The sequence below is a fragment of the Amblyraja radiata genome, chromosome 4, assembly GCF_010909765.2.
Source record: "Amblyraja radiata isolate CabotCenter1 chromosome 4, sAmbRad1.1.pri, whole genome shotgun sequence".
Classification (NCBI taxonomy): Eukaryota; Metazoa; Chordata; class Chondrichthyes; order Rajiformes; family Rajidae; genus Amblyraja; species Amblyraja radiata.
Genome location: NC_045959.1, coordinates 66,000,902 through 66,025,515, shown reverse-complemented (window position 1 = coordinate 66,025,515; position 24,614 = coordinate 66,000,902). Strand labels below are relative to the sequence as shown.

Genomic DNA, 24,614 nt, shown 5'->3' with positions numbered 1-24,614 from the left:
AAGGTTTATCGATTCTGGGTCAGATCAATCAATCAATCCATCAATCAATCAAAGACTATATTGTCATTCAGAAATACACCAACAGATGCAAGTCTGAACGAAATTTCGTTGCATCTGGCTCACCATGCAACATAAAATAACAAAAGGATAAAATGGATAAAAAGATAAAATAGATGAAAAGTTTAAAATAGATAATAGTGGCGGCACATTATATGGCATTCAAGAGTCTGACGGCTCGGGGGAAGAAGCTGTTGCAAAACCTGGCCGTTCTGCTCCTTATACTGCGATACCTTGGTAATTTGAATTTAAGCTTATCGTGGATTGAATGGCATTAAGAAGTCTCATAAGAATGTATTTTCATTTTCCTTGCAATTCTCACTCAAATCAAGCCTGACCCACCTCCCAGCTGTACAGCATGAATCTGAATTCCACCCAGTCTCCGTTTCTTCCATGCTCAGCACAGATGGCACTTTTGTTTTAGACTTTTTTGAAAGAGTGAACAGTCCATGATGGAGATGTGTGGGGTCTTTTATAATGCTGTTGGCCTTGGACAAGCAACGTTTGCACGCAATGTCCCGGATTGAAGGTAAAGAAGTCCCGATGATTTTTTCAGCCGTCCTCACCACTCTCTACACGGACTTCCAGTCAGAGGCTTTACAGTCCCCAAACCATACAGAGATGCAGCTGGTCAAAATGCTCTCCATGGTGCCCCTGTAGAAAGTGGTGAGGACGGGATGGGGGAGGTGAGCTCTTCTCATCCGGCGCAGAAAGTGCAGACGCTGCTGCGCTCTCTTAACTAGTGATGTGATGTTTTGTGACCAGGTCAGACTGTTCGAGATCTGCACCCCCAGGAAGTTAGTGCTACTGACCAACTCCACATCGATGTCATTAATGTGTAGTGGTGCGTGACTGTGCCGGTTTCTCCTGAAGTCACGATGACCTCCTTTGTTTTGTCAAAAAAGATTTAGGAGAGGGTTGGATGTGCCTTGGTAGATGAAGTATTTTAAAGTGACTGGATTAGACAGCTTAGTTATAATACAAGTTGGTCAGCATCAGTGACGAATAGTTATGACCTGCATATGTTAGCTTACCTAGAGTTGTACAAATATAAATATACATTTTTAAATTGTGATTCAATGGAAGGATGATTTAGATGGTAAATTTAGATGGTGAATTATTCTGCCTCATCTTTTTAATAGGCTTTTGTAAGATAATCTATATTTTTTTGATTTTATTTGTTTCTTTGAGCAACTGAATATAGTTAAAATAAAGGAAACAAATATCACAGGAAGATATCATTTAGTGTATTGTGTTTGTGCTGGGACATTGAAGGAACAATGCATTTTTTTGCTTTTGGTTACTGGGTGTTACCAGAAGGAAATCAATTGAATTACCTTTAGAAACATAGAAAATAGGTGCAGGAGGCCATTCATTGTGATCATGGCTGATCGTCCCCTATCAATAACCTGTGCCTGCCTTCTCCCCATATCCCTTGACTCCACTGGACCCTAAAATTCTATCTAACTCTCAAATCCATCCAGTGATGGCCTCCACTGCCCTCTGTGGCAGAGAATTCCATAAATTCACAACTCTCTGGGTGAAAAAGTTTTTTCTCATCTCAGTCTTAAATGACCTCACCTTTATTCTAAGACTGTGGCCCCTGGTTCTGGACTCGCCCCACATTGGGAACATTTTTCCTGCATCTAGCTTGTCCAGTCCTTTTATAATTCTATGTTTCTATAAGTTTCCCCCACATCTTACCCCCTCATCCTTCTAAACTCTAGTGAATACAAACCTAGTCTTTTCAATCTTTCCTCATATGACAGTCCCACCATCCCAGGGATCAATCTCGTGAACCTACGATGTCCTTCCTCAAATTAGGAGACCAAAACTGTACACAATACTCCAGATGTGGTCTCACCAGAGCCTTATACAACTGCAGAAGAACCTCTTTACTCCTATACTGAAATCCTCTTGTTATGAAGGCCAACATTCCATTAGCTTTCTTCACTGCCTGCTGTACCTGTAAGCCAACTTTCAGTGACCGGTGTATAAGGACGCACAGGTCTCGCTGCACCTCCCTCTTACCTAACCTAACCCCATTGAGATAATAATCTGCCCCCTTGTTTTTGCCGCCAAAGTGGATAACCTCACATTTATCTATATTAAACTGCATCTGCCACGCATCTGCCCACTCACTCAACCTGTCCAGGTCACCCTGCAATCTCCTAACATCCTCTTCACAGTTCACACTGCCACCCAGCTTTGTGTCTTCCGCAAACTTGCTAGTGTTGCTCCTAATTCCCTCTTCCAAATCATTAATATATATGGTAAACAGTTGCGGCCCCAACACAGAGCCTTGCGGCACTCCACTCGCCACTGCCTGCCATTCTGAAAAGGACCCGTTCACTCCTACTCTTTGCTTTCGGTCTGCCAACCAATTTTCTATCCATGTCAACACCCTACCCCCAATACCATGTGCTCTAATTTTAGTCACCAGTCTCCCGTGCGGGACCTTATCAAAGGCTTTCTGAAAGTCTAGATACACTACATCCACTGGCACCACTTCATCCATTTTACTTGTCACATCCTCAAAAAATTCCAGAAGATTAGTCAAGCATGATTTCCCTTTCATAAATCCATGCTGACTTGGACTAATCCTTTTACTGCTATCCAAATGCCCCATTATGACCTCTTTAATAATTGACTCCCGCATCTTTCCCACCCCCGAAGTCAGACTAACTGGTCTGTAATTCCCCGTTTTCTCTCTCACTCCTTTCTTGAAAAGTGGGATAACATTAGCTATCCTCCAATCCACAGGAACTGATCCTGAACCTATTGAACATTGGAAAATGATCACCAATGCATCGACTATTTCTAGAGCCACCTCCCTGAGGACCCTGGGATGCAGACCATCAGGCCCAGGGGATTTATCATCCTTCAGTCCCATTAGCCGACCCAATACTATTTCTCGCCTAATGAAATTTTATTTCAGTTCCTCTACCCCCTTAGATCCTCTATTCTCCAGTACATCTGGGAGATTGTTTGTGTCTTCCTTAGTGAAGACAGATCCGAAGTACCTATTCAACTCTTCTGCCATTTCCTTGTTGCCCATAATAATTTCACCCGTGTCTGCCTTCAAGGGACCCACATTTGACTTTGCTACTCTTTTTCCCTTAACATATCTAAAGAAGCTTTTACTGTCTTTCTTTATATTCCTGGCCAGCTTCCCTTCGTACTTCATCTTTTCAGCCCGTATTGCCCGTTTTGTTTCCTTCTGTTGTTCTATGAAAGTTTCCCAATCCTCTGGCTTCTGGCTACTCTTTGCTGTGCTATACATCATTTCTTTTAGTTTTATTCTATCCCTAACTTCTCTTGTCAGCCACGGTTGCCTCCTACTCCTTAGAATCTTTCTTCCTTTTTAGAATGAAATGATCCTGCGTCTTCCGGATTATGCCCAGAAATTCCTGCCATTGCTGTTCCACCGTCATTCCTGCTAGGATCCCTTTCCAGTCTACCTTGGCCAGCTCCCCTCTCATGCCTTCATAGTCCCCTTTGTTCAACTGCATCACTGACACTTCCGATTTAACCTTCTCCTTTTCAAATTGTAGATTAAAACTAATCATATTATGATCACTACCTCCAAGCGGTTCCTTTACCTCAAGTTCTCTTATCACATCTGGTTCATTGGACAACACTAAATCCAGAATTGCCTTTTCTCTGGTCGGCTCCATAACAAGCTGCTCTAAGAATCCATCTCGGAGGCATTCTATAAACTCATTCTTGGGGTCCTGAACCAACCTGATTTTCCCAGTCTACCTGCATATTGAAATCCCCCATCACCATAGTGGCATTACCTTTGTTACATACCAGTTTTAAGTCCTGCTGCAACTTACACCCTACATCCGGGCTACTATTTGGGAGTCTGTAGATAACACCAATTAGTGTCTTCTTGCCTTTACAATTCCTCAACTCAATCCACAGCGACTCTACCTCATCAGTCCCTATGTCTTCCCTCACAAGGGACTGAATTCCATCCCTCACCAGCAGAGCTACCCCTCTCCTCTGCCCACCTGCCTGTCCTTTCTATAGGATGTATAACCCTGAATATTAAGTTCCCAGGCACGATCCTCCTGCTGCCACGTCTCAGTAATCCCCACAATGTTATATCTACCAACCTCTAACTGAGCCTCAAGCTCATCTACTTTACTTCTTATACTTCGCGCATTCATATACAATACTTTTAATTCCTTACACATCTCACCTTTCACATCGATCCCAATTACACTTGGCCATACTCACCTTTGTTACGTGATTGTAAATTAATCGACTGTAAAAGGTCAATTTCAGACTTTGGACAATTTTTTTCCTTAGCAACTTGCATGACAAAAAACACCCTGCAGGAGGAACTCAACAAGTCAGGAGCATCTGTCAGGGATGGTCAATGTTTTGGGTTGGGACGCTACATTAGGACTCTTTCATCTTTTATGATAGTTGGTTTCCCATTTTAATTTTATTATGAGCCTTATGGCCTCTCTGGGCTTACAAGAAGATAGTGTAGTTGAAATTTATAAAAGTGAATGTACAGAAATTATAACAAATCTTGTACTATTTTCACTGATGCCAACCAACTTGAATTATCACCTCATGGCTAAATGGTGTCAGAATTTGAATCTTCAACATCTGTCTGTATCTTCAACCCCATCGCAAAAATCTTCACAACCTACCCTTTTATATTGACACAAGAAACTGCAGACGCTGTTTTACAAAAAAGACACAACGTGCCAGAGTAACTCAGCAGGTACAGATGTTTCGGGTTGAGTCTGAAGAAAGATCCTGACCTGAAACATCACCTATCCATGGCCTCCAGAAATGCTGCCTGACCCACTTTCCAGCATTTCTTACCCTTTGATATCGGTGCCTGATCCAAATTATAAAATTAAATTTTGGTATTTCCTATTCTGCCATCTTTTATTATTCATAATCAAGCTTGATAATTCTCTCCAGTTTAACAGAAATTACAACTGGTAGAGAAAAATAAAATAATCTGATACTCACATGAGGCAGCAAATCACGCATGAGATGTCAAATCTTGGATCAGCACACTCAATGGTAGCTGTGGTTCTATCAGCAAAGCAGGAATGTGCATCTTCTTCCTGCATCAAGGTCACAAAACTGCTGTCTCATTACTTGTGAGGGAATCTAACTGTAATGATGTGATCTCATTCTCTGCGCAGAGATATCTGCTATAACGCAATAGCTGCTATCCGAAGAAACCTTATGTTACAGAAAATCACGTTATGAAAACAATTGTGTCATTGGGGGGGAAAAGGGTTTAGGAGCTGGAGAGGTTCAGGCTTGCAAGTTATTTTCATGCTGGATTTTTAACAATAAACGTCTTTTTAATTGCTACTATATTTTTGTCACCGATAAGTTAAAAATACTTAAGAAAGAGGAAGTCAGAAGACCAAGTGTTACCGGGTGTTAGGGGTTATGGGGAGAAGGCAAGAGAATAGGATAGAGAGAAATAGATCAGCCATGATTGGGTAGTAGTAGACTTGATGGGCCGAATGGCCTAATTTAGCTCCTGTTACTTATGAACTTATGTGCCAGTTTTCATTGGTGGATTAGCAGTAGAGTGAGTTAGCAGCTTCAAATTCCTGGCCGTTATATCTCGCATGATCTGTCCTGAGCCCAGCACCCAGATGTAATCACGCAGAAGGCGTACAAACTACTTTCTTAGAAGTTTAAAGAGATTCAGTATATCACTGAATATTCAAACAAACTTCCAAAATGTACCGTAGAATGTGTCATGGCCCACCATGGCAATTGCAAACACAGGATAGCAAGAGGCTGCAGAGAGTGGTGGACTCAGCCCAGTCCATCACTAGCACAGATCTAGACACAATCAAAAGAATCTACATGAGGCACTGGCTCGAGGGTGGCATCAACCATCCATGATCTCCTCCATCTGGGTAAGGCCTTCTTCTCACTACTACCATTGGGCAGGAGGTACAAAAGCCTGAAGGACTAGACCACCACATTCAAGAACATCTATTTTCCTACAATTATCAGGCCCCTGCACAGCCCTAACCTTATCTTGGAACAGAACACAACAGACCATCGCTTCTAATGCCTGTTTTCCTTCTTGCAGAATGTATGTGTAATTTATATATCATTTATGTATACAGTACTTTGTTTTGTATGTTGGCTGGATCTATATGCCTGTGATGCTGCTGCAAGCAAGAACTTCATTGTACCTGTACCTCACTATACTTGTGCCTCTGACAATATACTAAACTTGATGACACAAAAGGATGCATGTTACATTGTTTCATAGAGTATCAATGCACAAATGTCAATAGAAGTAATTTTTGTCTAATTCAATGACTACCTGAAGTGAAACTGACAGACTTTCTTGAGAGACCATGGTATGTGGTTACCTCGGGGAGATTACATGGCAGCTGTTTATCTTCCCTATATTTTTTACCAAAACATTTCGCCTGTCAATTGCCAAAGTAACTTTTAATTGATTCTTTAGTTCCCAATAGAAATGTTTGTTTTAACCAATTTTGCCCTTGCAATATAAACAGTGTTGCCTAATTCATCATTTATGTTATGAAAACCCAAGTCATCACAAAACTATGCGCATTAACAAAATAAACCCTTGCCTATATCCACCTACCACTCACCAGGCTTTGTCCCGCCCCAGTTCTGTACCAGCTCTCTCCATCTCCCCCCCACCACCTCAATCAGTCTGAAGAAAGGTCCCAACTCAAATCGCCACATAAATTTTCTTCAGAAATACTACCCATCTGACACAATTTCATTGCTGTTACTATATCTCGCACATTTACAGAAACATTATTTTTTTATTGCAGTTGCAATTATATTATTCACATTACTTTGTATTCTCCAGTGGTTAGATGGAAAAGAAATCAGTCGTTCTGACCAGATCCAGGCACTGCAGGACTTTCCAAAAGTACAGCAATGCATATTAGAACAAGAGGCAGTCTATATCCTGAAGCGAACCAAGGAAAAGGAATTGCAGAACAATGCAGAGAAGATAAACGAGGAAACTGGAGAAAGTCCTGTCGCTAATGTACTCTGCAATCCTGATATCGACAATGCCTTGTGGGTGATGAATTACAGTATTTTGTTGGCATATTTAGAATGAGAATTTGTGTGTCTTTGTTTGAAACAATATAATCTATTATACAAAATTCTATAATCAAAGCACGATACACCACTGAAGGACCAAAGGATCCTGGAAAGTAAACAAATGCAGATGGAATTGAGTTGGGGTTGGGAGGAAAGAATATGGGGCAAGAATGAAAGAAGCAAGACAGGTTTGGAGTTAATTAAAATATACCAAAGAATGAATCTTTCAGCCCAGTGCACCTGTGCTAGTTTTTAAATTTGCATTCTGCAGTTACTCACCCTTCTTCCATTGAAAGTTCTTTATTGCATTGCATAGTTTTAATGAGCTTTAACAAACTGCCCCTTAATCTTTTCTGCTCAGTCTCTGACTTTTTATGGAATTAAAATATTTCATCCCCGGTACTATTTTTGTTCCTCTACACCCTTTCTAATGCCTTGGTGTGCTTTTTGAAGTGAAATACCTTCATTGCTATACTCCATCTGGCCTAGTGTTTTTATTATTGTCCTTCTGGTGGTGTTGACTTATTTTTATAATCCTATGGTAATATTTTTAAATATATGAATCTCATGTTTTGCCACCTTTACAACATTTTTTTAAAGGTGAATCTCTAAGTCTTTTGTTTTTGCATCCTCTTGCAAGCATACTTTTTAGTTTATTTTGCCTGTGTGGGCTCTGAGAAAAGATACTAAATACTGGATGTAGTTTGCAAGTGAACTCTGAGGATGCCTCAAAGAGTCTACAAAACAAAATGGGAAAACCTGAGATCACCCCCATTAATAGGAAAAATAGAAAAACATAGTTTTACTGTAATATGATGTTTAACTGAACAGTTTATTTAGAGAGGGATCTTGGTGTTTTATTTCATGACGTACAAAAATAAATTGACAGAAACACGGGAAAACTAGGAAGCCAAATACATGGTGTGAGGAGGTTGAAGTGTAAGAAAAAGATAGTAAAGCTGGAGTAATATGTACAGTTTTTATCTCTAAAATTGAAGATTAGATTGCCATGTTTGTGTTGCAGTGTAGATCCACTGGACTCGCTTCTGAGTTGTAGAGGTTGTCCCATGAGCAGAGATTTAGTAAGATCACTCTAAACACACTGGCATTTAGAAAAATTGTAGGTTATTTCATAGTTAAACAATGGATTTAGATGCATTTACATGCTGGATGTTGAGAGACTATATTTCTCACCTTTGAGACAGCCAGTTAGGACAGAGATAAAGATACATTTCTTTACTCAGAGAGTTGTAAATTTGGAATTCACCATCCTTCACTTCAGTTGATGGTTTGTTGTTGGAAAACAATCTGTGGGCACAATTGTTGGACCGCTGGAAAATGATGCAGGAGAAGTAATAATGGGGAATAAAGAAGTTGCAGAGGAATTGAATAACTTTGTTGCATCAGTCTTCACAGTGGAAGACACCAGCAAAAGTCCATTATAAAGCATTACAGAGTACTTAGTTCATGATAAAATAGGAGAGGTCAGCATGGATTTGTGAAGGGGAGATCTTGCCTGACAAATCTACTGGAATTCTTTGTGGAAGAGCGGATGTGGAAAGGATGTTTCCACTAGTGGGAGAGTCCAGGACCAGAGGTGCCCATGAAAATTAACCAAGGAGGAGTCAAGAGATAAACTCAGAATTAAAGGACGTTCCTTTAGGAAAAACATGAGGAGGATTTTTTTTAGTCAGATTGTGGTGAGTCTGTGGAATTCTTTGCCACAGAAGGTTGTGGAGGCCAAGTCGATGATATATTTATGGCAGAGATAGATAGATTCTTGATCAGTATGGGTGTCAAGGGCTATGGGGAGAAGGCATGAGAATGGGGTTAGGAGGGAGAGTTAGATCAGCCATGATTGCATGGTGGAGTAGACTTGATGGGCCGAATGGCCTAATTCTGCTCCTATCACTTAAGACACTAAACCTTTTGGGTTGGGACCTTTCTTCAGACTGATTGTGGTGAAGGACAAGACAAAGTCTAACAAGTGGTAGGTGGATACAGGTGTACAGGGCTTATTGATAGGCAAAGGCTGGAGATGAAAAGTAAAAGTGGAGATAAGGGTCAAAGAGGTGCGAATTGTGAAGCCGGCAGAAGGAAGATAGGTAGAAGGGGACGGAGGGAGGAGGAAGGAAATAAATGGGTGCAAATCCAGGTGGGGCACAACCTCTTATTCTCCACCTCCTTTCCTACTCCATGTTCTCCAGAGATGTTGCTGGACCCACTATGTCCAGTTCTATGTTTTTATTAATTTAAAGAAAGTGAGTTTTAAAGGAGCATGGAAACATCAGGAATTTGGAGTTCTGTTGTAATAATTTGGAAGTTAAAAAATATCAGGTTGCATACATCTCTCAACCATATTTTGCCAACAATATTTGAACATCTGTTGGTAGAGTCATTGAACATCTGTAGGTAGAGTCATTGAACATCTGTAGGTAGTCATATTCAGATTCAGATTCAGATTCAATTTTAATTGTCATTGTCAGTGTACAGTACAGAGACAACGAAATGCATTTAGCATCTTCCTGGAAGAGCGACATAGCAAATGATTTGAATAAATAATAATAAGTGATAATAAGTGTCCGGGGGGTGGGGGGGTGATTGGCAGTCACCGAGGTACGTTGTTGAGTAGAGTGACAGCCGCCGGGAAGAAGCTGTTCCTGGACCTGCTGGTTCGGCAACGGAGAGACCTGTAGCGCCTCCCGGATGGTAGGAGGGTAAACAGTCCATGGTTGGGGTGAGAGCACTCCTTGGCGATGCTGAGCGCCCTCCGAGGACAACGCTTGCTTTGGACAGACTCAATGGAGGGGAGCGAGGAACCGGTGATGCGTTGGGCAATTTTCACCACCCTCTGCAATGCCTTCCGGTCGGAGACAGAGCAGTTGCCATACCATACTGTGATGCAGTTGGTAAGGATGCTCTCGATGGTGCAGCGGTAGAAGTTCACCAGGATCTGAGGAGACAGATGGACCTTCTTCAGTCTCCTCAGGAAGAAGAGACGCTGGTGAGCCTTCTTGATCAGAGTTGAGGTATTGTGGGTCCAAGAGAGGTCATCGGAGATGTTGACTCCCAGGAACCTGAAGCTAGAAACATGTTCCACCTCCGTCCCGTTAATGTGGATGGGGGTGTGCGTGCCGCCCCTGGACTTCCTGAAGTCTACAGTGAGCTCCTTGGTCTTCTTGGAGTTAAGGGCCAGGTTGTTGTCAGCGCACCATGCTGCTAAGTGCTGGACCTCCTCCCTGTAGGCCGACTCATCGTTGTTGCTGATGAGGCCAATCACCGTTGTATCATCTGCATACTTGATGATGGTGTTAGTACCATGTACAGGTGTGCAGTCATAGGTGAAGAGGGAGTAGAGGAGGGGGCTCAGCACACAGCCCTGTGGAACGCCGGTGTTCAGGGTGAGGGTTGAAGAGGTGTGCTTGTCTAACCTAACAGACTGGGGTCTGTTGGTTAGAAAGTCCAGTATCCAGTTGCAGAGGGAGGGGTCGATGCCCAGGTTACCGAGTTTGGTGATCAGTTTTGATGGTATAATGGTGTTGAATGCTGAGCTGTAATCGATGAACAGCATTCTTACGTAAGTGTCTCTGCCGAATATCTCACCAGGGACCAATTTACTGAACTAATTTACTGTTGTGTCTTAAAAAAAAAATTCTAACATGTAAATACTGATTCTGTTCTATTCTGTTCTGTTGTTTTTGCACAATCCACTTTCATTTCACTGCACATCTTGTATGTGTATGTGACAAATAAAGTTGACTTGACTTTGTGTTTTCCTGTTACGGAAGACCCTTTTGTGTTGATTTGTTTTCCAATTTCTCTTCTGGTAAGACTTGTCCAACAGCAAAATACAGAAAAAAACCAAGGCAACAGTGACGGGAAGGATGAAGACTTAAGGGAAACAGATGAAGATGAGATGAACAGAAAATTTTGGCAGGAGCCTTCATATTACACACCCGAATCAAGACTGGAAACCCACAGATACATTGAGAAGATGAGGAAATCTAAAGAGAAGGACAAGTAAAATTATTATTAGTAAACATAATGATATTGCATATGCAAATTCTGAATGTGGGCAATATCTTACGTACATATGCTTTTAGATTCCAAATGTCTACTTTGTTCTGGCTTTTTCATACCTCCAGTTCCCACCCCCCACCCCCCACTACTTTTAGTCTAAAGAAATGTCCCGACCAGTAATGTCACCCATCCCTTTTTCTTAAGAGATGCCGAGTTATTCCAGCACTTTGTTTTTATCTCCAGTATAAACCATCATCTGCAGTTCCTTCCTACACATTTCTGTCTACTTCGATTAATTGGAACTTTAAATGTTTCCCTCCGTGAACCTGTTTTATTGTTTTGCATGTACCCATTATTTCTAGTCATTTATCTCTTGACTCCTCCTTGGTTAATTTTCATGGGCACCATTTGCTTTTCAAAATCTGATCATGAAGATGCTCTGATCTTCTATCTAGGAATTTCATTTGTAATTTTTAACCTGGTTCACTTTCAGTTCAGATGAAATGTCATCAAATTAAAACTTCAACTTTGTTTCTCTCTCCACAGATGCTGTCTGATCTGCTGAATCGTACAGCCTGTTCTATTTATATTATAGTCATTAAACAAACTGTGTTGTGGTATTAGTCTTCTACTTCAATAGTAGCATTTTAATATTTGAAGTGGTGTTTTTGTTTTATTATAATATCTAGAAGCATCCTGGGAACTGTACAACAATAAAGCAGATCCTATAATTTTTTAAATTATAATTTATAATTAATATTGTGTGTAAAATCACGCTTTCCTCTCTAAATTTGAAGACCAAGTCAAAAGGTCATAGCACGGAAACAGGCCTATCGGCCTAATTTGTCCATGCCGAGCAAGATGCCCCATCTAAGCTAGTCCATTTGCCCTTGTTTGATCCATATCCCTGTAAATCTTTCCTATCCAGACATCTGTCCAAGTATCTTTTAAATGTTGTTATAGCACTTGCCTCAACTACCTCTCGAACAACTTATTCCATATACCCACCACCCTCTGAATGAAATAGTTGCCCTCAGATTCTTATTACATCTTGCCCCTCTCACCTTAAATCTATGTCCACTGGTTCTTGATTCCTCTACTCGAAGTAAAAGACTGCATCGCCCTGACTATTCCCTTCATGATTCTATAAGATCAAACTCCTAGCCTGCCCAATCTTTCACGAAGGCACAGGCACTTATGTCCTGGCAACATCCTTGTAAATCTTCTTTGCATCCTTTCCAGCTTAACAGCATCCTTCCTTTAGCACGACGATCAAAACTGAACGCAGTACTCCACACGCAGCCTCACAAATGTCTTGAACAGCTGGAACATAACATTCTAACTTCTATACTCAATACCTTGACAAAAATATATATGCTTAAAAATTCAGTAAGCAATTGAACCACAAGACAGAGTGGTGAGCACTTTCCATCTGGCTTTCCCCAGGCTGTGATCTTTGTTGTATTAGATTTCTGATAATGGGCACATTATCTTTAGTTTCAGTAACCCCATGATTGGATTATTTTTGTTAAAGTCTATACTATCAGCTTTGTCTGCGACGTGCACATGTATAAATGTAGGGTATTGATAGAATGGATTAATTAGATTCCTATCATATGATTGGGAATCTACAGTAATTGGGATTGACTAAGATACACAAGGACTGCTGGTGCCTATGATACAATTATTTAAGTATAGGTAATCAATAACAGAGAGGAATGAAGCAATCAGAAGATAAAAATCAATGTTGTAGGATTTTAGTTTTGAGAGCTTCTTGTGTGATAGGATGCTTATGCTTTATCATTTCTCTTGCAGAAATCATGGAATACAAAAACCTCAGAGGACACTTATAACTTCTGAAGGGAGAGTCTTTAATGTTAATGAACCTAAGTATGTTTTAGAATTGCTAGGTCAGACTACCTATTTGTATGATGTGATTGAAACTAATTTTGTGCTATTCATATATTAATGTCACATCCAAAAAAAATCAAAAAATGACAATTTAATTCATATTAATTTTCAATTAATTGATAAAATGATTTTGAACACTTTATGTGGTTCAAATTTTAAAAAGTTAGGAAATCTTTAGATAACAAAAAAACTCAGCAACCTCGTGATTGAATTCTTATTGTTAATGTTAACTCAGAAACTCAGCAAGCCAGGCAGCATCTGTATAGAGAAATGGACAGACAGTGTTTCGAGTCAGGACCCTTCTTCAGAATGATTGAGTAGAGGGAATAAAGCTAAGAGAGGTATGGGTAAAGGACAAACAAAAACTGGCAAGTGATGGATTCAGACAATAACAAAGGCTCAGTGTGAAATGGAGACAAAAGAGGCAGATGTGGAATCAGCTACAAGATGAAGAAGAATGAAATGTAAAAACAGAAGAAGGGATAGGAGGGGGAAGAGGGGAAGATGACAGTAAAATTGAAAATGGAATAAAGGAGGGATGGAAGATGACCAAGTAGAGGTGGGGAAATTAATAAGATGCAGAAGGGGAGAAAGTTGTGCATGGGGAGTGTGGGGGAACAGGTTGGATAAGAAGTGTAGGAAAGAACTGCAGATGCTGGTTTAAATCGAAGGTCGACACAAAATGCTGGAGTAACTCAGCGGGACAGACAGCATCTCTGGAGAGAAGGAACAGGCGACGTCTCAGAAAGTAGGGTCTCGACCCGAGACATCGCCCATTCCTTCTCTCCAGAGATGCTGCCTGTCCCGCTGAGTTATTCCAGCATTTTGTGACTAGGTTGGATAAGAAATTGGGGTGGAATACCTGAAATTGGGGAATTCAATGTTCAAGCAGTTGCATTGTAGGCTGCATGAGGTGCTGTTCTTTCATTTTGCGCATGATCTCATTCTGGACAGAAAGGTCAGCATGGTAATGGGCAAGAGAGTTAAAATGGCTCACACCCGAGAGCTCCTGTAGGCCTTAGCGACAGAGCATAAACATACTTTATAGAGTGCCTTAAAATTGAGACAACCTTTGTTAAACATTTAGCAGTCCCTCCAAATACAGTTTGCATGAATGAAAAATTAGCATCTCCCATTAGAATACACAAGGAAATTATGTCCTGATTAATATCCTGTGAATGCCACTCCCCATCCAGTCAATCTTGCAAAGGATTTTTAACATGGTACAGATGTTCTGCAGGCTTATCAGGCTTGTTGCAGTCATTCCGCACAGAATACCTTTCAGCAAATATCACAGCTCACAATCCTTGGGTATACTTGATCCCACTAATCATGGACCCAGCAGAGATGGCAATACCTTGCTATGTAGTCACTGAGAGGTGACGATAGAAGTTATCAATTACTTGACCCAGTAGCTAATCCTCCTTTACCTGTGTCTGACCCTGAACCTGTATGAATGGGATAAAACTGGTCAAAACTCAGAGCAGTGCAACTAAACACACTTTTTAAAACACTTTTTGAAATTAAATAGTCCTGTTATGATGTAAATATGATGTAAAATATCCATGAAACTAGAAAATAATAATGTGATATTGAGAGAAAAAATACCCACATACTACTGCAATCGTGGAACTCTAATGATTTTACAGAACAAATTCTATTGCCATGTAATTGGCTCTAAATTCTGATTGCAGACTGCACTCATCTTTGTGTCGGCCCAATTGTACAGTTTAATTTGATCTGTCTACATTTTGTTTCCAAGCTGATAAGGTTTGTCTCCAAAAGCTTTTCCATACAAAAGAATTATGTCTGTGACAATTGGTTGATGCAAAACCTCTCCTATTATGATTGTCCCTACCATATCCAGTTGAATGCTTCTAGGTCCATGCTTTGCTTTACTGATTTTTCACAAACTTTTTTGATGGGGAGCTTCTAACAATGCTTCTTCTGGACTGAAAGTCTACAATTATTACGATGGAGGAGAGGATAAATTCCTTCATTAAGTTAATCTGGCTTGGACTTACTTCACCCTCCACTTGAAGCCTGTGTTGAAAAGTTTCATGCAATCCCATAACATGCTGAGCAGGATTTGGTTAACTATAATTCACATTGGTCATTTAGTTGTGAAATAAATGTCTTGTTTAAGATACCAGCCGACGAATCAATTAATCAACGACAGTAATCTATTATATCCGACTTCACTTGTTCTTGCTGAGATAGAACGTTATGCCTTAACTGGTGTTATATCTACTGCTGTCATCATTTCTCGATCATTGCTGGATATAGTAAACAGATCAATTAATCTTTTGAACTGTGGCCAGCATAATCAACACAAGTCTTATCCACGTATTTATTTGAGTTATGAATGCAGTTCCCAATTCCCGAGTTTCAGCCAGATTGGTAACTCTGATTTTTCTGATGTCTGCCGGCAGGTTATTTTATCTTTTAGTTCCCACATTGCATGCTATGTGATGTCCAAATTATGTTGTTGTTTTTTTTATTTTAATATGCGACTCCAGATTTAAACAACTCATTGTACCCAACTAACTGCTGTATTCTATTACATTTAGATTAGGCAATTGGTCATGTATATCGACATTCGGTTCTTTTCCTTAGTGTAAGGGTTGTAGAAATCTTTACTAACAGTCACAGGAGGTGTCATAACATCCGATCGAGAAGGCCAAGGAAGCTAAGTGCTAATTATTACCAAGCATCCTCTGTCAGTTAAATTTATTTTGACTAAATGACATCTACAGGAGACCAGGAAGTGTTATTTATAGGTCAAGGAACAGTATCTCCGTCACCAATCAATTTAAAGAATTCTCGCTTTGATACATGGACTTTGAACCAAGAATTGTTCATATTAAATCATGCACAGAAACTGATATTAGGAGGAAATAAAAGATGACATAAAGAGAAAAGAGGCAGAAAAAAATGTGGCCTTTTTTAATTTTCTGTTAACATTGACTAAATTAGAGTTATTAAAAAATGGAGGATCTTTGCATCTGTAAGGCCTGCTTGGCCTCTGTCTGAAAAGCTACAGGCTGTGGGTTGGCGCCAGCTAGTCTGGACCCTAGATTGATAATGCAGGATGAGGAAAGATCCAGATGTCCTCTCTATTGTTAAAATGTATGAGGACTTTGCAGAAGATCTCAGTGTTGCAGATGCATTATCAGGATTGGCCGGCTGCAGAAAGGTTGGAAATACTGTTAATAATGTTGCAAGGTGTTTGTGTTACTGTTTGATGATTGGATGACGTGTGAAGCCTTGTTTAAATTGTTTATACTCCCCGGGAGAATGTTGCATTACTTGATTAATTGACTTCCTTCCAGAAGCTTCTGTAGAAACATTGTAATGGGGTGCTTTGTAATTAGGTTAGGGAACTGTCAATAACACTTTAATGTAATCAATATCTGTGATTGGTTTGTAGGGGTTACCACCCCCATGTAGTTTTGCTCCACAGGGTTCGATGACCTATAAAAGGTAACCCTCACGAGGATCGTTGTCGATCTTCCGGTGGGACGCTTGGGACTGTGTAACATTTTGGAGGTAATTGCTTGCACGAGGCTGAAGGGCTTGGAGAAGCAGAGACAAGGATCGATCCCGCGGTGGTTAGGTATTGTTTTTAGAGTTCGTTATTGTTTCATAAAAGAAAGTTTAGTGGTCCAGTGCTTGACTCGGGTGTTTTACTGAACTAGACTAAAGGGGGTTAGCTCTAGGAGCATAATTACATTCCGAGCAAATTAAAAGGGAACAGTTTTCTGAATTTGTAAATATTTATTTTAAATACCAGGTTTATTTAAATTATTGCCAATATTTTATTAAAAATATCAATTTTGTACTAACTGTTTTCTGACAAGTTTAGTATATATATTGTATAATGTATATATTCATTCCATCTGGTGCACTGTCAAGTTTCGCAGTGTTAGACCAAAGATTCAGGATAATCAAGACAACTTCAGTGGACAAAACTTCCTGAAAATATATTTTAGTCACAGTTTACTATTTGAATTGCTCTTTGACTGCTTGCTCTTATTAATTTTTTAATCAAAATCTAGCCCATCGCATTAAATACATTATAAATGTTTACATTTTATTTCTCCATAGGATTGATTTTACGCTGACAGACAATGAGGAAAATAATCAATTCATATTAGATCTTGCTGTTTACAGGTTAGCTTTGCTTAGTAATTCAATAGAATAAACAATGTCAATGAGAATTTAACCATCTGAAGACAATTTATTTTATATTTATGAGATTATTTTAAATAGCTATGTACACTTTTGAGACCAGCTGCTAGTTTCTGGTATTAGTTGCTCAATGCTAGGGTGCTGTGGTGGTAAGGTAGTCCATTATTCTTTGACGTAAGCACATGTACCATTTGTGGGCCAATTCCCGACAATTTAGAGAAGTGTGATTTTAAAATTTTGCAAAGATCATGTGCTGTCTTTTCCATCATGTTACACTGAAATACATTGTTCACACCCTTACAAATCATCCATTCAGTGTTGCTCAATATCGGGTGAAGGGATTGAAAATTTGTAGGTAATTATAAGACAAATAGAATATTCCTTTCACTTATTAGTTACAAGCTCAGAATACATTACAGATTACGGTGTTATATCCAAACAGTAATTGGGCCACAGCTAGCTCCTAAAAACTGATGGCTCTTAACAATTATGAGAAACCTAGGGACAAAATAGGAAGAACCACGGCAGCATGGTGGTGCAGCAGTAGAGTTACTGCCTTACAGCGAATGCAGCGCCGGAGACCCGGGTTAGATCCTGACTATGGGTGCTGTCTGTACGGAGTTTGTACGTTCTCCCCGTTTCCTGCGTGGGTTTTCTCAGATCTTCTGTTTCCTCCCACACTCTAAAGACGTACAGGTATGTAGGTTAATTGGCTTGGTAAATGTAAAAAAATTGTCCCTAATGGGTATAGGATAGTGTTAATGTGCGGGGATCGCTGGTCGGCTCGGACCCGGTGGGCCGAAAGGGCCTATTTCCGCACTGTATCTCTAAAACAAAAAATCTACTTTTTAAGTGAGTATTTCACCAACATAGACATAATCTAATAGATCAAACGATTAAGGGGGATATAAAAGATAGAATAAAAATCATCCAAAGATTTCTGATGGTGATTTTGAAGGGCAGCATCTGGAAGCCATTGCATGATTGCTTGCATTGTGGCAAAATACATTTCCATGACTGAATTCTGGGATTGAAAAATTCAGTTCAAATTCAAATCTTTTTCTTAAAATAAATTCCACAGGTATCTGGATTCATCCTTACTTGATATTGATGTTCAGCCAACTTATGTGCGTGTGATGGTTAAAGGAAAGGTCAGTAACTGATCAAAATAAAATTAATGCTACACCTACACTATTGAAGTAACTTTAAAAATGTTGCAAAAGGGGCAGGTGTCTCTTTGAATCAGCAGATTTTCCTTTTTTTTGATTTTTTTAATGTTTCCCTTCAACATATAAATGGAATTGTGTGAGAAATGTATTTGATCAGTTTGAAGAAAGGTCCTGATCTGAAAGGTCGTCTATCCATGTACGCCAAATAAAGGGGTCTCGACACGAAACGTCACCCATTCCTTCTCTCCAGAGATGCTACCTGACCTGCTGAGTTACTCCAGCATTTTGTATCTAAGTTTGTGTCATTTCTTGTTTAGATGTTGGTACCTACATTTAGACTGATTGCAGTGATAACAGTACTTATACCACATGGACATAGAAATTAACATAATACCTTCCCTGAACTACTATGTAATCAGCAAACCCAAATGTAACTGTAATTAAATGTTCCCACATACATGCATACAGCTCTTATTGCATATTTGGAATTAAATGGAAACAAAAATAAAAAATGCTGCAGATCCGTGGCTGAAGAGATTTAAAGTAGGAGAAAGTGATCTATCTTCAGAGGACTGAAGACACTGCAGACACAGATGTAATGGCATGAGGTAGCAGTAGCTGTCATTGCCAGATGTCACGTTTGAAAATATAAAAGCACAAAATGTCCTGTAGTCTCACACTAGAGGACACCGATAGTAAATGCATCTTCAAATCAACTCTTATGATTGTGACAGTCCTTGAAGTAGTCATTTCGGAGCCATTTATATGACATTAGTTCAGTTAACATAGAACATGTTAAGATGGCGGTGCACACAGCTGCGGCAGCTCAATGTTCTTTCGGTCAGTGCTTCGTGCTTTTTGTGTACGTGTTGTTTTTTGTCCTGTGTACTTTCTGTCGGGCGAACAACGTCTACGGCCAGCATGATCTCATTAGGATTGGAGCTGGTCACGAGCGGAATGTTACAGCCGAGTTTGTCCGTTCACACAAGATCCCGGTGGACATAGCGAGGAGCCCCGGCTCTCCGTGGATTACCATCCCCGCGGGGAGGAGGCGAAGGCGGCGCAGAGAGAGAAGGCAAAAGCGAGGCTGCAGGGCCGGCGCGCTGGCCAGGCTACGGAGGCAGCCACTCAAACCACCGCTTCCCAACATGTTTCTCACGAAAGCCAGATCCCTCGCTAACAAGATGGATGAACTGAGGCTACAGACTGCAGCTAACAACGCCGTGAAAGACAGCTGCATTCTGTTGACCACGGAGATCTGGCTTCATTCATTCATTCCGGACTCTGCTTTCGAGCTAGCAGGTTACACCGCACAGCGTCATGACAGGACAAGAGACTCCGGTAAGAGCAGAGGAGGAGGGCTCTGTGTGTACGTGAACAACAACTGGTGTACTTTTCACAGTGATTGTAGACAGTCACTGCTCCCCGGACCTGGAGTATTGGACTGTTAAATGCAGGCCCATTTATCTCCCTAGAGAGATTTGTCGTCATGATAACTGCTGTGTACATACCACCGGATGCTAATGCTAACTCGGCTATCGGACATTTGTATGGTAGCACTAGCAGTCAACAGAGCATATATCCTGACGCTGTTCACATCATAGCAGGGGACTTTAATCACGCGGACTTGCAGGCAATGCTCCCCAAATTCTACCAGCATGTTAAATGTGCTACAAGAGGAGCTAACACACTGGACAAGGTCTACTCCAACATCAAGCTGGGCTACAGGGCTAGACCACTACCACACCTGGGTCAGTCTGACCATATGTCCCTGCTTTTAATTCCTGCATATGCCCCCCTTAGGAAAACTGCTCCTACCATCACAAAGACCATCACAACTTGGCCTGATGGTGCCTCTCAGCAGCTGCAGGACTGCTTCGACAGGACCAACTGGGATGTGTTTGAACACCAGGACCTGGAGGTGTTCACAGTGTACTATGTTACATTAAAAACTGCATGGACACTGTCACAGTGGACAAACGCATCCGGGTCTACCCCAACCAGAAGCCCTGGATGACCCGGGAGGTCCAGCGGCTGTTAAAAGAGTATTAGGTCTGGCGAGAGGGCTTTATACAGCACGACCCGAACAAACCTGAAGAGAGGCATCAGAGAGGCCAAATCAGACTACAGGAGGAGGATAGAGGACCACCTGGACAGTAATAACAGCAGGCAGGTGTGGCAGGGGATCCAGTATCTCACCAACTACAAGACCAACCTTGGAGCTGCTGAAGGTGACGCCTCGTTGGCAGAGGAGCTGAACCTCTTCTTTGCTCGCTTTGAAGTGGAGCCACCAGAGACAGCCACATCACACCACATGGTCCACAGCAGCCTAACCCTCAAAATAGAGGAGCATGAGGTGAGGCGCAACCTGCGGGCCATCAATCCGAGGAAGGCTGCTGGACCCGACGGCGTCTCTGGACGCGTGCTGAAGGACTGCGCAGACCAGCTGACTGGAGTCTTTACGAGGATTTTCAACCAGTCTCTGGCCCAGTCCACTGTTCCACCCTGTCTGAAGTCCTCCACCATAGTCCCCTTGCCCAAAAAAACCCACATCTCCAGCCTCAACGACTACCGGCCAGTCACACTCACACCAGTGGTGATGAAGTGCTTTGAAAAACTGGTCCGGGGTCATATCACATCACTCCTGCCCCGAAGCTTTGACCCCCACCAGTTTGCGTACAGAGCGAATAGATCTACAGAGGATGCTGTAGCCACAGCCCTCCATGCTGCACTGTCCCACCTGGAGCAGCGGGGGAGCTACGTGCAGATGCTCTTTGTGGACTACAGCTCTGCTTTTAACACCATCCTTCCCCACAAACTGGTGGACAAACTGGGGGACCTGGGACTTCCACACTCCACCTGCATGTGGATAAATAGCTTCCTGTCGGGTCGCTGCCAGAGAGTCAGAGTGGGCCATCACACATCCACGGCCCTCAGCCTCAGTACCGGCTCTCCACAGGGCTGCGTGCTGAGCCCCCTGCTTTACACCATCTACACATATGACTGCACCCCTGCCCACCACAGTAACACCATTGTCAAATTCGCGGATGACACCACGGTGGTGGGGCTCATCTCTGGGGGGGATGAGTACGCCTACAGGGATGAGGTGGAGGAGCTGACAGTGTGGTGTGGAGAGAATAACCTGCTCCTCAACACCTTAAAGACCAAGGAGCTCATAATAGACTACAGGAAGAAGAAAACGGACATTACACCATTAATCATCAGAGGGGACTGTGTGGAGAGGGTGGCGGATTTCCGCTTCCTGGGAATCCACATTGAGGAGGACCTGACATGGAGCGTGAACACCTCTGCACTGCTGAAAAAGGTCCAGCAGAGACTGCACTTCCTGAGGGTGCTCAGGAAGAACAACATCACTCAGAGACTGCTGCTGTCCTTTTATCGGTGCTCCATAGAGAGCATCCTAACATACTGTGTATGCGTGTGGTACACCAGCTGCACAGCGGCTAAGAGGAAAGCGCTCCAGAGGGCTATTGACAACGCCCAGAAGATTGTCGGCTGCCCTCTCCTCACCTTGGAGGACCTACACAGTTCCCACTGTCTCAAGAAATCCCAGAACATTATAAAGGACATTTCCCACCCCGGACATTCCCTGTTTGAACTGTTGCCGTCAGGCAGACGGTACAGATCAATGAGGACAAGGACAAACAGACTCAAAAACACTTAATATAGCCACCAAATGAGCGCAGGTGCGTTACATACCAAAGGGATTGTGCAATCGACAGAAGAATGTATGGTTATGTGTTTATGCTTGTTTTTTTTTTTCATGTTATTTATTTTAGTTGTTTATTTCAGTTATTCTCTTTTTTTTTATTTTTTTATTTTTTAAATTAGAAGTACGGTAAGTTACAATAATACACAACACATGTCTTAATACATTTTTTGTACCGCTTCATTTTTTGAGCTTTAAGAAAAAGATAGAAGTAAAGGAAGTAAGGAAAGTGCTCAAGAGTCGTGAAGGTGCAAGAGAGTGTTGAGAAAAGAAAGCCCCTTAGAAAAGAAGTTAGAGAAGGAAGTAAAGAAAGAAAGTAGACCCTAGAAAAGAAGGAAAAAGAAAGGAGAAACAATCGCTCTATTATAACATTAAACTCCGCAGAAAGGGGACTACCAACGAAGTCTGTTTTTGTTGGGGGTTTTTTTTTTTTTACCCCCCATTACCAGATCCTGGTACCTTTTATTTATTTATTTATTTATTCATTTATTTTTTAAATTACTATTGCACCTTATGCTTGTAATAGTTCCAAAAATGTAGACCACGTCTTTTGGAAGTGGTCTGCTTTGCCTGCTAAGAGGAATCTCATCTCTTCCAGATGTAGTGTTTCAAACATATTTGATATCCACATTTTTATTGTTGGTGTAGGTGCATTTTTCCAGAATTTAAGTATGAGCTTTTTTCCCATTATTAGCCCGTAATTGAGTAAATTCTTCTGAAACACGTTTAGTTCAGGGTTACCTTCCGATATTCCAAAAATGATCCATTCTGGTTTTGGTACCAGTTTTATTTTAATTAATTTTGTAAAGATATGAAATATTTCATACCAGAATTTTAGGATTTTTGTACAAAAAACAAAAGAATGCGCTATGGTAGCTTCTTGACACAGACATTTATCACAGATGGGTGAGACATTAGGGAAGAGTTTATTTATTTTAGTTTTTGAATAATATAGTCTATGTAATGTTTTGAATTGGATGAGAGTATGTCGTACGTTGATCGAACATTTATGCACCTGTAGTAAATCCCAGCTCTCTTTTGAAATTTTTATAGCTAATTCTTGTTCCCAGTCTCTTCTAATTCCATCAGTTGTGGGTATTTCTATGTTTAAGATGATGTTATATAGGTACGATATTAGATTCGCTGATTCCGCCTTTGTCTTCATTGCTTCATCCAGTAAGTCGGAAGGCATATTATGATAGTCTTTTGTATATTTTTTCAGATAATCACGAATTTGAAGATATTTAAAATATTGATTATTTTTCAAATTATATTTCAGTTGTAGTTGTTGAAATGATAGTAATTTTCCCAATTCATACAGATCTCCGAGCGTTTTGATTCCCATTCTTTCCCATTGTATAAATGATTTGTCTATAATTGATGGTTTAAACGATGGATTATTAACTATTGGTATTAAAAGAGATAGGTTTCTTAATTTTAGATTCTGTTTTATTTGTTTCCATGTTCTAATTGTGCTATGTATAATTGGATTTTTATTATAATTTTTGTTATTCAGATGTATTGGTGAGAGGAGAGTAGCTCCTATATTACACGGAGAGCAGTCCTCTCTTTCCATTACAATCCAGTCCACCTGCTGGGCAGAATTGTCCAGCAGGTGAATCATATTTTTAATATTTACTGCCCAATTATAATACATAAAATTAGGGAGCGCTAGACCACCCAACTCTTTTCGTTTATTAAGGTGTGCTCTTTGTATTCTATGGGATTTATAATCCCATATAAAATTTGTAATGTCTGAGTCCAATTTTTTGAAAAACTTTTTGGGGAGATATATAGGTATTGATTGAAATAGGTATAGGATTTGTGGTAAAAAGATCATTTTTATAGCGTTTATTCTGCCTATTAGGGACATCGGAAGTGTTTTCCAGAATTTAATCAAATTATTTAGTTTCTTAAGTAAGGGATTATAATTGGCTTTAAACATATCATGGTAGTTTCTAGTAATTTCAATTCCCAAATATTTGAGTTTTTCTGTGGCTATTTTAAAGGGGAATTTCCGGAGGTGTGTTGAGTCTTTTGGTTTTATCGACATAATTTCACTTTTGTTCCAATTTATTCTATATCCTGAGAAGGATCCAAAGTCCTCAATTAAATGTAATATGTTTGGTATACTAATTTGTGGTTTTGTATGTACAGTAGTACATCATCGGCGTATAAGGATATTTTGTTATTTGAATATTTTGTATTATAACCATAAATATCCGGGTGTGTTCTTATTTTTTCAGCAAGGGGTTCAATTACCAAAGCAAATAACAGCGGTGATAGTGAACATCCTTGTCTATTGCCCCTTGATAATTCAAATTTCGTGGATAGTATATTATTAGTTAGTATTCTAGCCGTGGGTTTGTTATATAATAATTTTATCCATGCGATGAAGTTCTCTCCCATTTGGAATTTTTGCAATACTTTAA

At 40.6% G+C, this 24,614-nt stretch overlaps 1 protein-coding gene across 3 annotated transcripts in view; it reads left to right on the top strand.

Moving 5' to 3' along the window:
- dnaaf11 (dynein axonemal assembly factor 11) overlaps window positions 1–24,614 on the top strand; it is a 42,478-nt gene that overhangs the window by 8,567 nt on the left and 9,297 nt on the right. For all 3 annotated transcript variants that reach the window (XM_033019670.1, XM_033019668.1, XM_033019671.1), the window contains 5 exons: window positions 6,920–7,134; window positions 10,993–11,181; window positions 12,997–13,071; window positions 17,200–17,265; window positions 18,365–18,434. In XM_033019670.1, the coding sequence (XP_032875561.1) occupies window positions 6,920–7,134; window positions 10,993–11,181; window positions 12,997–13,071; window positions 17,200–17,265; window positions 18,365–18,434 (615 nt within the window). The remainder of the gene's footprint in view (window positions 1–6,919; window positions 7,135–10,992; window positions 11,182–12,996; window positions 13,072–17,199; window positions 17,266–18,364; window positions 18,435–24,614) is intronic.